The sequence below is a fragment of the Mya arenaria genome, chromosome 5 (genome assembly GCF_026914265.1).
Source record: "Mya arenaria isolate MELC-2E11 chromosome 5, ASM2691426v1".
In the NCBI taxonomy this organism is placed as follows: Eukaryota; Metazoa; Mollusca; class Bivalvia; order Myida; family Myidae; genus Mya; species Mya arenaria.
The window spans coordinates 41733697-41749954 of NC_069126.1; the positions used below are offsets into that span (position 1 = coordinate 41733697).

The window sequence follows — 16258 nt, forward strand, 5'->3', positions numbered from 1 at the left end:
ATACCGTACATATATCAACTAAATGATACCGTACATATGTCACCTCTATGCAAACGTACACATGTCACCTCTATGCTACCGTTTATATGTCATATGCATTCTACCGTACACATGTCACCTTTATGCTACCGTACACATGTCACCTCTATGCTACTGTACACATGTCATCTCTATACTACCGTTGACATGTCATATGCATTTTACCCTACTTCACGCTACCGTACACATATCACCTTTATGCTTTCGTACACATGTCACTGCTACGATAGCGTACACATGTCACCGTTATGCTTACGTACACATGTCACCGCTATGCTTAAGTACAAAGATCATCTTCGTGCTACCGTACAAAGGTCACCTTCGTGTTACCGTTCACATGTAACCGCTATGCTCACGTACACTTATCACCTCTTTGATACCGTACACATGTCACTTTTATGCTACCGTACACATGCGACCTCAATGCTCCCGTATACATACCACCTTTATATAACCGTACACATGTCACCTCTATGCTACCGTACACTTGTCACATCTATACTACCGTACACATGTCACTTTTATGCTACCGTACACATGCGACCTAAATGCTCCCGTACACATACCACCTCTATATAACCGTACACATGTCACCTCTATGCTTCCGTACACATGTCAACTCTATACTACCGTATACATGTCACCTCTTTGCTACCGTACACATGTCACCTCTATGTTCCGGACACATTTAACCTCAATGCTCCCGTCCGCATGTCACCTCAATGCTCCCGTACACAAGTCACATTTATATAACTGTACATAAGTCACCTCTATGCTATCGTACACATGCCACCTCAATGCTTACGAACACATGTCACTTATATATAACCGTACACAGGCCACCTCTACGCTACCGTACAAATGTCAGCTTTAGGCTACCGAACACATGTCACCTCTATATAACAGTACACATGTCACCTCTATGCTACCGTACACATGACACCTCTATATTTCTGTACAATACCACCTCTTTGCTACCGTACACATGTCATCTCTATGCTACCGTACACGTGTCACCTTCGTGCTACCGTACACATGCCACTTCTATGTTTCCGTACACATGTCACCTTTATACTTCTGTATGCATGCCACCTTTATGCTACCGTACACTTGCCACCTCTTTACCACCGTACATATGTCAACTCTATGCTACCGCACACATGTCACCTTCATGTTTCCGTACATTTGTCACCTTCATTCTACCGTACACATGCCACCTCTATGCTACCGATCACATGTCATCTTCATGCTACCATCCACTAGTCACCTTTATGCTACCGTACACATGTCACCTCTATTCTACCGTACACATGTCATCTTTATGCTACCGTTCACTTGTTACCTTCATGCTACCGCACACATATCACACATATCACCTATGAAACCTTATACTTGTCATCTCTGTGCTATCGTACACATGTCACCTCTATGCTACCAAACACATGCCACCTTCATGCTACCCTTCACTTGTAACCTTTATGCTACCGTACCAATGTCACCCTCATGCTACCGTAAACATATCACCTTCATGCCATCGTACACATGCCATCTTCTTGTACCATCATATATCACCTCTATGCTACCGCACACATATCACCTAAATGCCACCGCACACATGCCATGTCTATGCTTCCTAACACATGTCACCTCTATATTACCGTACACAAGTCATCTTTATGCTACCGCAAAATTCTCATCTCTATATTATCGTATACATTTCACCTTCGGATACCGTACACATGTCACATCTATGCTATCGCTCACATGTCATCTCTCTACTTCCGTACACATGTCACCTTCTTGGTACCGTACACATGTCAACTCTATGTTACTGCACACTGTCATCTCTATATAACCGTACGTAAGTCATCTTTATGCTACCGTGTACATGCCACCTCAAAGCATACGTACACATGTCACCTCTATATTATCGTAAACATCTCATCTTTATGATACCGTACACATTGCACATCCATGCTACCGTACACGTGACACATACATGCCACCGTACAGATGTAACCTTCATGCTACCGCACACATGTCATCTCTATGCTACCGTAGACAGGTCACCATCATGCAACCATACAAATGGCATCTCTATGCTACCGTACACATGTCACCTTTATGCTACCGCACATATGTCATCTCTATGCTACTGTACAAATGTCACCTTCATGTTACCGTAGACATGTAATCTTCATGGTACCGTACACATGTCATCTCTATATTGCCGTACACTTGTCACCTTTATGCTACCGTACACATGCCATCTCAATGCCACCGCACACATGTCATCTCTTTGTTACCGAACACATGTCATCTCTATATTACCGTACACATGTCACCTTTATGCTACCGTACACATGTCATCTCAATGCCACCGCACACATGTCATCTCTTTGTTACCGAACACATGTCATCTCTATATTACCGTACACATATCACCTTTATGCTACCGTACACATGTCATCTCAATGCCACCGCACACATGTCATCTCTTTGTTACCGAACACATGTCATCTCTATATTACCGTACACATGTCATCTTTATGCGTCCGTACACATGTCATCTCAATGCCACCGCACAAATGTCATCTCTTTGCTACCGTACACATATCACCTTCGTGCTATCGTATACATGTCACCTTCGTGGTACCGTATACATGTCACCTCTATGCTACTGCACGTATGTCATCTATATGATACCGTTCACATGTAACTTTCATGCTACCGTACACATGTCACCTTCATGCCATCGGACACATGTCACCTACGTGCTACCGTACAGATGCCACCCTACTGCTATCGCATACATGTCAGGTCTTTGCTACCGTACACATGTCACCTTCGTGGTGCCGTACACATGTCACATCTATGCTACCGCACACATGTCATCTCTTTTCTATCCTATACATGTCACCTTTGTGGTACCGTACAAATGTCAACTCTTTGCTACTGCACGTATGTAATCTATATGATACTGTTCACATGTCACTTTCATGCTACCGTACACATGTCACATTCATGCCATCGGACACATGTCACCTACGTGCTACCGTACAGATGCCACCCTACTGCTATCGCATACATGTCAGGTCTTTGCTACCGTACACATGTCACCTTCGTGGTGCCGTACACATGTCACATCTATGCTACCGCACACATGTCATCTCTTTTCTATCCTATACATGTCACCTTGGTGGTACCGTACAAATGTCAACTCTTTGCTACTGCACGTATGTAATCTATATGATACTGTTCACATGTCACTTTCATGCTACCGTACACATGTCACATTCATGCCATCGGACACATGTCACCAACGTGCTACCGTACAGATGCCACCCTTATGCTATCGCACGCATGTCACGTCTTTGCTACCGTACAAATATCAAATTCGTGGTGCTGTACACATGTCACATCTATGCTACCGCACAAATGCCATCTCTTTTCTATCGTACACATGTCACCTTCTTGGTACCGTAAACATATTACCTTCGTGGTACCGTACACATGTCACCTCAATGCTTTGAACACATTTCAACTGTAAGTGTCGTGGGAACATTTGTCCCAGTTAGCCATTTCACAATTTTCCACCAGCTTGCGTGTTTTATTTTTACTAAATTCAGTATTGGGTGTTATTACTGAAGTGTGTATCCCGTCATGCAACTTGAGCGCAAACAAATGCTTCTCGATTCGCTAACTACACGGACCGCCATGAAACTCCTTACCTGTCTAGATACATTTGCCTTAACAGTATTCAAACACTTAATGTAATCAAATTTTTGCAAATAGTGATGCTACACAAAATTCATTTTGTTTGAGTGTAAAGCATAATAAATATAACATGTTTACATGTAGGTATTTTAAACATATACTTAATTAAGTATATACACATGAAACGTGACTATAAAGATAAATTGTATTTCCAATGAAGATGAACGAAAACATTATATATATTCATATGCTGAACTACTGAACTTGTAGCGGAGTTCCTGCCAGTTACTTTACCACCCGGGCGGGTAACCAGGTACCAGTGCATGACCTACATGCAACCAAAGCGACCCTCTAAAAGTATCGCATAATGTTTTTGAAAATATTTGGCGTGCGATCTTTTTTGTCAAGCAATTGAAGAACTGATATTCATTATAAATGTCATTTAAGCAGAAAATAAAGTGAGTTTTGTTCTCGAACCATATACCGTATTCGTGATGGTCGATTTGAAGAATTTTGTTTTGAATTTTTGATGTCTATAATCATTCAGAATCTTTAAAACCAGAAGTGCATCTAAAGACAATAATATCCTGTAAGTTGTCAGTGGTCGAATTTAGTACAAGCCTGCAAGCCCTTCACTAGTAAAATGTCTATCCGGCTTTCTGAATATTTAACAATGTCTAATGGGGTTTTATTATTAATAGTATTTGTATCAGACAATATTCTACATTATTGACAAGTAACCGAAACAATAGTGGGTGATTTACTAGGTCTCTATACTGTTTTCATTGAATCGACAATGGTGGTTAATTTCAAACACATTTTATTCATCAGCGTATACACACAGCTTACAATGTATATGACACAATTATATTGATATTGTTGAATTTATTCAAGTGGGAGTGTTTAACGTGCTGTTTTGGCTTTATTTAATATTATTAAATATTTAAAGATATGTTTACAGACGACGTTCACAGACAATATAGAAGCTAAAAGTTAAACATTTTTTGTGATATACAATTCATAGTAAGCTTAGTTTATTTTCACTTATCGAAAACAAAAGTCGCTAATTATGTTTGAGAACAGAACAAGACGGCAAAAGAGGATCACATAAAAGAATGAGGGTAGGGTGGTATGTTTAATGAATAAATTATTAGTAGGCGGAAGTGACGGTCACTGGCTATCAAATATTTTTGTCATTTGAATAAAGAGGTGAACAACATCGAACAACGGCTTATTTTGTTCTTCTGTAAGAGTATAGTATCACCGTATAGTAAATTGCGAAGCGTTACGTCGGTCAAAGTCTCCACAGAGTTGAGAAGAAGTCTCCTTTGGCCAGTATTTAGGGGACAGATAAGAAGATAATGATGGTGATGGTTCAATGAACTGTTTCGTAAGCGAGTGTGAATGACCTGTAATCGACGCTTTCCATAATACAACGTATTTGGTTTTGAATTATCCGACTTAAGGTACTCTTTAAAACCAGAAACAGGGTCATTGTTGTGTGCTTCAAATGTTTCAAGAATGATATAGACTAGAGAAACGGAGATCGAGTGAGTGGGAGACCAAGAACCAGTGCAAGAGCGAGAGCGGAAAGAAGATAGAAGTCACTCGTATAAATCGTATAAACAAAGACGAGGGGTATTCCATGTCGTTCTGGATTTAACGCTTATATCGTATTGTTTTTTATATATAAATCTGTGCGTTCTTAGTGTCATCTGATGGAGCCTGTTTTATCACTAAATAGGAAGAGTTAAAGTATATCGTGAAGGACAGGACTGAGGCTGTTAATAAATTTGTTTCTCTGTCTTATGAATAAAGGACAATAGACAAAACATTGTTGCGAGTTTGAAATCATAATGCAGCTTTTAATTTGTTATATAATTTTTTACCATATGTACACATGAATAATCAAACTACAAGCTATGAAATAACAACATTAATCCTGGATACACAAACAAAAGGCAAATTATCAACTAAAAAAAAACCTGAAACGCTAAATAGTATATCATATTCAGAAAAACGTATGATAAAATTGTGCGTAAAAAACGAATCTATTTAAATGAGTACGCTTGCAAATAGTCTCCAATCCGACATCCGATTATGAGTCTATCTTTCTGTTCGTCTACGGCGATGCAAACAGGACGATCACAGCGCGGGATAATCACACGGTTACACATGTAGTTTTTAGACGACACCTGGTGGATGTTGTTGGAATCTTCACCGCAAATATAGATATTCCCTTCACTGTCTTTCGCAACCCCTTTCGCTTTTCTAAGAATGTGATTGGCATGTGATTGGTAATACCATTGCCGATGAATTAGTTTTCTAGTCTGCTTACCGACGGTATAGCAGGACACCCGCAAGTTTTCCGAGAAAACAACAGACGACTCATCGAATGCAAATACTTGCTTTGCATCTTCTACATAGTTAAAACTATCATCGTCGGAATCGTACGAGATGGTGGCATCTATTGAACTTCCATTTCGGATTTCAATTCGAACATCGTCAGCTGACGTACTGTCAAAGTCCTCTTTAGTTGCAAACAAAATTATCAGCCGGGAGTCAAAAACAGTTAGACTTATCGGTTGGAGCTTGGTTGGAAATTCTGTCAAAAGACAAATCGCAACTTTGGTTATGAAGTGTTTCGTCACTTTCTTCAGGTCTGAATAGCAGACATAGGCAAAGGTTCCATCAAAACACATGTCTACCGGCTGTCCGGGTAGCGTGTGTTCACAAAGTAAGTCAAATTTTCGACTGAAAAGCTTAAGTTTTCGGTTACGATGATCAGCAACAAGAACCTCGTATTCTGTTAAGTAAACGGCAAAAATACCACAAGTGTTTGTGTCTGTTTCTGTTTTAACTTTAAACAAAGTTATTTTTTGTCCGCTTTCTCTTTCTGAAAACGGCTTAGAGGATCTTAGTGTTGCATCAGAGTTCGAGACAGCAAAACTCGTTTGTGTGCATTCATCAATTTTCTCCCTTGGTATATTTTCCGAATCCAAATCGTCATGCACTTCATCGCTGGTCTGTTCCAATGTGCCAATTTCCATATATTTGCTCTTCTCTTCTAACGATAACTCTGCGATCATTGTTAGAACATCAAACTGTTTCACGTTAATGAGCGCGATACTTTGCTGACGCTGACATTCGAGTGTTTGAAGTTTCTCTTTAAGATCAACGCGTGCATGGTTTGTTCGTCGCAAAACAACAGCTTTTTGTCGCTTTGTTCCGTGTTTCATTAGTGTTTCTATCAACGCATTGTTTCTTGTTATTTCCGTCTCGATTTCTTGACAGCCAAAAATAGATTCTATCAAGTGCATTGTCTCGGAGTTCGACATTTCGCTTAATTTTGTTTCAAGGTCACTTCCAAAGCTGGTTATATGGTCTTTCCATTTGGCTACAAGGTCTTTAATGTTGTTTTGAACTTCTACTTGCTCCCTTTTGATTGACATCCATTGATCTGCCTTTTGTGCTTTTAACACATAAAATCTGGTCTGAAGTTCTTTCATAATGTTAATATCCGAATCGACAGAAACAACAATCCCTAAATCACTTACATTTTCGCATTTCCGATGGCTCTCCGTGAGACAAAAAACGCAAACCAAGACTTTATGTGTTCCACATTCGTAGGCGATGTCGTTATCAGGATGAATATCGCAGGTCGAAAGTTCCTTAATGGCCGTAAACGGCGTTATGTCCGCGGGAATATCATCATTCTTTAACAGCGAGTGTTTTCTTGTTATTTTGTTTCTTTTGTGATCGCGACAACAGGTTTGACACAAATACTCGGCACATGTCACACAAAATCCCTTTGCCTCTTCAAAACAATCGTCATGCTGGCACGGTTCACAGGAGATAGGTCCTTTCTTCATATTGCATTTAGTTTCATTACATTCCGTCATTTTTTCCATGATATTGAAGATTTTTCGCAGTGTTTGTTTCCAGTCACATATATATTTTATCGCTTTATAAAAAAGATATTATTTACAAAAACCACTTGATTCGATTGAAAATTGGTACGACACATAAAATTTAGATAACTCAATTCAGTGTCCACGTATCTATTCGCGTAAAATAATGATCCCTTATTAGTTATTTCAGTCCAAGACTAACAACGGTCTCTTAATTTTAAAGACATGATTAGATTTGTGTCCTTTTATCTAATTCATATTTCCTGTTTAAGCCTTTGTCGTTGTTAATGGAAACCATAACATGCAGAACAAGATTGTAAAAAACGAATATCCTAACACATCATTGGGCTAAATCGCTCGGCGAGCAACATTCAATCTCTAGCTTACAAAATGTATCGATTTGCCCATTTATAACCTCATTGAAATGGTTTGAAGATTTGTTATTTCTATACATCGTATAGATACTTTGATTCACCTTACAAATTATCGATTACATGCAAAGATAATTTGGCACTGAAGGAATCTCGTTTCATACTTTACAAACTATCCTATTGTGAAGCCTTTTGGGCACAAAGTGCACGCACAAAACTTTAAATTTATATACTACACCATCGTTATTAATTTAAATTAATCTTCATTTAGTCTGTTAGGGAAAAGGGATATTCTTTTATTAGTAGCTACTTGTGAAAAAGCAAAACAATTACATTTATAAAAACTACAATATCAGGATCCAATATAACGAAAATACTTGATTGTTTCTCAACCGCTCTCTCAACTCATTTCATTGACAGAATGACAAGACATCATTCAATATATATGGTGGCATATATACACAACATAAATAACAGTTTTTATGAAAATCTTTGGCGAATTTCACGCCGTTGGTCAGGACAAGAAAATAATAACAAGCATCATCAAAATCAGGAATTTGTGCACGTTACCGCAATCTTCCCCATATTATACCGATTCTTTATCGCATTGATTTTCACGATATCGATCTTATCGTGAAAATGTTGTATTACAATACCAGTTATCAAAAATAAGTTTATGTATGGGTGATTTTTGTATTTGACCTCGTATATACGGGCCTAATCTGTTTTTGGATTAGTCCTACTGCAAAAACGTGAAAAGAAACAAATCAGGACAAAAAACCCATAAATATTCCCAAAAGTTAACTTTAACATTAACTGGTATAAGGCTTCATGATTAGTAGACAAACTTTCCTGTTAAGATAGTTATACGTGTTGCCACGTTCTTGTATTTAACTTGATATAATGGAAATCGCAGATACCTCCAGGAACAGTTTTGAAAATGTTCATAAAAGTATTATTTATATGATGTTGTGTAAATGCCCCCATAAAAATTACGTATAGGTTACTATCTTTAAATTTGCATTATTTATGTTCAATGTTGAAAAACATCATTGATCAATATTCTAGAATATAAGAAAAGTATTGTCCTATTGGATAAAATGTGTTTAATGAAAAAACAATTGTACAGGTACAATATCTTTTCCAATCTCTTGCTGTTTTTATATCTCAAATGTTGGATGAAGGACTCAAAACTTTGGCTATTTGAGGCATCAGAATATGTTTGAAAAAGATAGGTGCCATGTGTATTTCCCGAATGGCGGTTTTACTGGGCCAGACCAAATCCTGCAATCCACTTCTCATTACATGTAATCTTAAGATCCCTATACGCCCCCATTGGCATCCCCGGTTTGCAAATCAAAGACATGTGCATTATTTAGTGGAAATGAAAAAAAACAAAACGTCTTTCATGTTTCTTCAAAATGGATTTACAGTAGGCTTATGAAATTCCACATGAACATTTATCAGTGTCCTGTAGATTGGCTTGATCTTTGTAGCATTTAAGATCTTTCTGTTGTCAAGGGCAACGTTCAATAACTAGTACATGTGTATAAGTATAAATGAATATTGTTTGCTTTTTATCCGCACAAGTGTTGATGCACGGTAAAGATCATTTTACCTGTAACCGTTTCATTATGGGAGTTCATGTTTAAACGAAAGGTAGGACAACGCTAATCAGGCTAAGCTCCTACATTTTTCTGTTCAAATATGGGAGTTCATGTGTTACAAAAATCATTTTGACATAGACTTTTGACCGACTGATCCTAAGCGTTCTTTTGTTATTGTGCGGAAACCGTTTTCTTTCACCTCAAGGTCACCGAGACCTTAGTTTTTGACCTGATCTTAAAATCAAAAAGTGTCATCTTATTATCATGACCAACTTGCATACCAAGTATAATAGTCCTGGTTGTATACGTTCATTATATATTGAGCAAAAATCAGTTTTTAGCTTAAGGTCACCGCCACACGTGGTAACCTGAAGTTACCGTGACCTCGACCTTTAACCTACTGATATTAAAATCAATATGAGGCATCTATTAGTCGTGACAAACACACATTACGGGTATGAAGTTCAGGTACCTAAAATATATTCAGCTATAGAGTAGAAATCCTTCTCTCACCTCAAATGTCACTTTGACCATGACCTTTGACATACCGCTTACATAATTAATAGGGGTCGTTCAATTGTAACGCTCAACTCGCAAACCAAATATAAAGTGCCTGTGCCCATGCGTTATTTAGAGTTTGTGCGGAAACCGTTCTTTGCAACTCAAGGTCACCACCACTGTCTAATTTAAATGAATTATAACTACTTTATTCAATCTTATCTCTAGCATCATAGAAAAATAAACAATAAACGTTTTACTTACTGCAATATTAACAATTAAGCAATATCGTTTCAAACTAAACTGTTTACAAACAAGCGGAGTGACATTGTTCTAGTGCACGCTACTTTTGTTCGACCTGTTATCTATTTGAAAGAGTATACATGTAGATAGTCATGACTGCGACATCCGATTATAAGTCTATCGTTTGCCTCATCCACGGCGACACAAATGGGTTTATCGATGTTCGAGATAACCACACGGTTACGTCTGTAATTTGTAGATGATATCTGATGAACGTTGTTGGAATCTTCACCGCAAACATAAATATTCCCTTCACTGTCTTTCGCGACCCCTTTTGCTTTTTTGAGAACGTTATTTTCATGTGATTTGTAATACCATTCACGATCTAGGAGTTCACCATCTTGTGCATCGATTGTATAGCATGTAACTCGTGTGTTTTCCGAAAAAACAACTGATGACTCATCGAAAACAGAGACTTGCTTTGCGTCTTCTACATAGTTATAACATTCGTCGTCGGAATCGTACGAGATTTTGGCATCTATGGAACTTCCTTTACGGATTTCTAAATGTACATCATCAACTTCCGTACTGTCAAAATTCTCATTGGTCGCAAACAAAATTATCATTCGGGAGTCAAACACAGTCAGACTTATTGGTCGGAGTCGGGTTGAAAATTCCATTAAACCCCTTATCGATGTTTTGTTTATGCTATGTTTGGTGACTTTCTTCAGGTCTGAATAGCAAACATAAGCATACTCTCCATCGAAGCTCATATCAATCGGCTTTCCTTGTAGCGATTGTTCGGAAATTAAATCGAATTGACCGCTAAAGAGTTTAAGTTTACTGTTGCCAAAATCCGCTAACAGAATTCCATATTGAGACAAGTTAACTCCAAAAATACTGCAAATATTCGTGTCTGTGGCTGTTTTTATTTTTACAAACGTGATAATTTGTCCGCTTTCTCTCTCTAAGAGCGGTTTTGATGACATTCGTTTTGCACCAGATGTCGAATTAGGAAAAGTAGTCTGCATGGATTGATCATTTTTTTCCGTAAGTTTGTATTTCCAGTCTTCATTGTCATGCATTTCATCGCTTGTGTGTTCCAAGATATTTATACTATCTTTGTCCTTCTCTTCTAGAAATAACTCTGCTATTGTTGTTAACATATCGAATTGTTTCACGTTAATGAGCGCGATACTTCGCAGATGCTTACATTCCAGTGATTGCAGTTTGTCCTTAAGATCTGCGCGGACATGTTTGGTTTGTCGCAGAACAACAGCTATTTGTCGTTTAGTTCCGTGTTTCATAAGTGTTTCTATCAACATTTTGTTTCTTGTTATTTCAGTCTCGATTTCTTGACAGTAACCAATCGTTTCTTTCAATTGGGTTGTCTCTGAGAGCGAAAGTTTGCTTAATTGTGTCTCAAGGTTATTTCTCAAGCCGGTTATATGATCCTTCCATTTGGCTTCCAAGCTTTGAATGTTGTTTTTCACCTCTTCTTGCTCCATTTCGCTCGTCTTCATTTGCTCTTCTTTTTCTGCTTTTAACACATGTATTCTTTCTTGAAGTGCAGCCATAAGGTTTACATCAGAGTACGAAGGAAAAACACCTTCCAAATCATGGACATTTTCGCATTTCCGATGGCTCTCCGTGAGACAGAAAACGCAAAGCAAGACTTTATGGTTTTCGCATTCGTATGCGATGTCGTTATCAGGATGAATTTTGCAGGTCGATAGTTGTTTTATGGTCGTAAACGGCGTTATGTCCGAAGGAATATCATCATTCTTTAATAGCGAGTGTATTCTTGTAACTTTGTTTCTTTTGTGATCGCGACAACAGGTCTGACACAGATACTCGGAACATGTCACACAAAATCCCGTTGCTTCTTCAAATGAGTCATCATACTGGCATGCTTCACAGAAGATTTGTCTTTTCTTCCTACGATATTTATTTTCGTGAACATTTTCTTTCCGATTCGTGGCCATTTTCACAGATCATTTGTCAAATTATTTTCTAAATGATAATATATCTGGAAACAAGTACGCTATTTAAGTGAAAATCAGTACGAAATATAGGCCAATGCTATAAAGATAGCTTAAGTCCGTGTCTCATATATATTCACTGTCTTTATTTATAAACTAAGTCCGAACTAGTTAGATCATACCCTAACAAATAACTGTTTTTAAAAAGCTATTCATGTTTTAAAGTCAGCCTTATCTAGTGTCATATTTCATGTTTAAGCCTTTGTCGTTGTTATCGGAAACCTATTAATGCCGATACGCTTGTAAGAACGAGCATGGACTTAATCGTTCGGCTAGCAAAGTGTTTACTTCTCATGCTTACGTTCGTGTATAATGCAAGAGTTATAACCTTCAAAAAGTATTCCTTCAACTATGAATTTATTCAATAAAAATATTCGAACACTATACTGATTTACAATAATAAGAGAAAATAAACTACAGTTTGATCATAATTGGATTTAAGAGTGTTTTGTTTGAGACCTTAATAGATCGTAAAGGTAACACTGTAACTACATTTGCTTAAGACCTGTGTAAAGTGTTATTAGGCCTCGTAAACAAACTGATATAATTTGACACGGAATGAATTATGATTTATTTGTATATTCATAGTTTTGACAAAAAATCCTGTTGAGAAACGTTTGGGCATTAAAGATGCAAATGGAAAATCTTAAACATATGACCTAAAACATCAATAATTGAACAAAGCTTGATTATCACTAAAATACTAAAGTTGTCTCTAAGGTCGTCTACAGATCAACATGACATGACTTAAATTATTATTGTTTGAGTATGGTCAAAAATGGAAGTGTGACACTTTGTATGTGTAGTGGTTTTTTTTGCATGATGACTTGTGCAAACGAATGAATCCAGCTGAAACGGGACCATCTTCTTAAAGCAACCCGCTTATTGTTTGTAAAATGCACATTTAACAGAAAAAATAAATAAATTTAGTACAAAATAATGTGTGTGAAAATATTAGGAGCGTCAGAAATTAAATACTGACAACTGTAACTCTGCAACAAATGTAAATATTCTGTCAAATACTGTCTTTGACACAAGCGGGTTCAGGGGCGGGGGCGTACGTCTAAATTTACAATGTATGTCCTTGTGGCCTAGTGTTGCAGGCGTTTTTATACTTAAATTGTATTTTCCTGCAATTTTGGTATCAACGGGTAAAATAGTTATGATATAAAAAAAAATGCATAATCAGTAAAACAAAATATTAAGCGAGTCGCTTTAAAGGTCAGTTACAGTTATACAAAAGCAGCAATCTAAAATTGTTTGCCTGCGTAAATTCATGATTGCAAACTTTGTGCTTATGTAGTAGAATAAACGTGAATTATCTGTATGCCTTTTTAATGGTAAAACAATATATTTGTATCTAACTTTTTCATCAATGATATAAGACAATATAGAACATAGAGCTTATCTAGCTCGACTTCATAAACAAGTTCTTACTTTTGCATTTCAAGCATATTTCTAATAGGAATGCTTTACTGCAAATTGTAGGATTAAACTCTCTTCATTATGTACAAAAATATAACATTGATAAAAAGTTGACGAATACCCATATACAGCGATATCATAGTACATGTTGTAAAATCTTGTACATTAGAAGTTCAAATTTTATGACGGAGTGGCTCGTCAGGTTGTCTATTTGAAGGAGTATACATGCAGATAATCATCATCGCGACATCCGATTATGAGTCTATCTTTCTGATCGTCCAGAGCAACACACACGGGGCAGTTGATGTTCTGAACAATCACACGGTCACATCTGTTATTAGTAGACGACACCTGATGAACGTTGTTGGAATCTTCACCACAAATGTAGATATTCCCTTCACTGTCTTTCGCGACCACTTTTGCTTTTTTGAGAACGTTTTGCTTAAATGGTTTGTAGAACCATTTTCGATTTGGTAGTTCTTGTGTTTTAGTGTCAACCTCATAGCAGGACACACTCGTGTTTTCCGAGACAACTATGGAAGACGCATCGAAGCGAAAAATTCGCTTTGCCTCTTTTACATCGTTTTGATAGGGTTCATAGATGGAAACATTTATTGAATTTCCCTTTCGAATTTCAATATGTACATCGTCAGCTTCAGTGTTGTCAAAATTCTCATTACACGCAAACAAAATCATAAGTCGAGAGTCGAACACAGTCAGGCTAAGTGGTTGATATTTGGTGCAATATTCATAACACCTCCAAATGGATGTCTTGTTTATGCACAGTTTCGTCATTTTCTTTAGATCTGAATAACAGACATAGCAATTCTCTCCATCGCAGCACATATCGACCGGCTGTCCGGGCAGCGAGTGTTCACAAATTAAGTCAAATTTACGACTGAAGAGCTTAAGTTTGCTGTTGCCATAATCAGCAACGAGGACTCCGTACTCCGTTAAGTAAACGGCAAAAATACTGCACGTGTATAAGTCTGTCTCTGTTGTAACAATGAAACGAGTTATTTTTTGCCCGATTTGTCTTTCTGAAAACCGTTTGGATGACCTTTTTTTTGCATCAGGGATCGCAACATGAGAGACAGTCTGTATGGATTTTTCTATTTTCGTTACCGGTCTGAGCGATCTTTGGTTTGCATCAGGGTTCGAGGCAGTAAAACTCGTCTGTAAGGATTCATTAATTTTCTCCCTTGGTCTATTTTCCGAATCTAAAGTAACAAGCACTTCATCACTTGTGTGTTCCATGATGTCAAATTCATCTTTGCCCTCCTCTTCTAAAGATAATTCTGCGATCGTTGTTGGCAAATCGAATTCTTTGACGTTCATAAGCACGGTACTTTGTTGACGCTGGCGTTCCAGTGTCTGCAGTTTCTCTTTCAGATTAGCGCGTGCATGGTTCGTTTGTCTCAGAACAACAGAGATTTGCCGTTTAGTTCCATATTTCATAAGCGTGTCTACCAATGACTTGTTCCTCTTTATCTCAGTCTGGATTTCTTGACAGCAATCGATATGTTCTATCAATTGCGTCGTCTCGGACAACGACATTTCGCTTAATTTTATTTCAAGGTCATTTCCCAAACCGATTATATGGTCCTTCCATTTGGTTACCAGACTATGAATATTGGTTTTAACCTTTTGTTGTTCTATTTCGATTGTCTTCCGTTGCTCTTCCCTTTGTGATTGTAACGCCTGTATTCTTTCTTGAAGTGCTGCCATCATGTCAACACTCGAATCGGCAGAATCAACAACTCCTAGATCATGGACATTTTCGCATTTCCGATGGCTGTCCGTGAGACAGAAAACACAAACCAATGCTTCATGGTCTTCACATTCGTATGCGATGTCGTTATCAGGATGGATTTCGCAGGTCGATAGCTGCTTAATGGTCGTAAACGGTGTTATGTCAACGGGAATATCATCATTCTTTAATAGCGAGTGAGTTCTTGTTACTTTGTTTCTTTTGTGATCGCGACAACAGGTCTGGCACAAATACTCGGCACATGTCACACAGAATCCCGTTGCTTCTTCAAATGATTCATCATACTGACATGCTTCACAGAAGATAGGTTCTTTTTTCTTAGTGCAAACAATGTCATTACATTTCGTCAATTGTTCTTGGCATTGAAGATTTACCGCAATGCTTGTTTCCATTCTCATATATTTTTGATGTTATGCTTTGAAATGTTCAAAAAGCACTTTATTCAATTGAAAATCAGTACGACACAGTTAGTCCAGTAAATTTCACTCAAAACCCTGTAAATTTATTATATTGATTTGCTCAATACAATGATCCCGAGGTAATCATATCAAACCAAAGCCAACATCGGTCGTTTAAGTTTAAAGTAAAGTTAAGCTACGTGTCTTTGTATCTAATTCTTATGTCAAACATACCT

At 37.6% G+C, this 16258-nt stretch overlaps 1 protein-coding gene across 1 annotated transcript; it reads right to left on the reverse strand.

Moving 5' to 3' along the window:
- Window positions 1-14060: 14060 nt before the first annotated feature.
- LOC128235711 (E3 ubiquitin-protein ligase TRIM71-like) lies at window positions 14061-16016 on the reverse strand. The gene has a single exon (XM_052950512.1). The coding sequence runs from the start codon at window positions 16014-16016 to the stop codon at window positions 14061-14063; it is 1956 nt and encodes a 651-aa protein (XP_052806472.1).
- Between the last annotated feature and the right edge of the window lie 242 nt (window positions 16017-16258).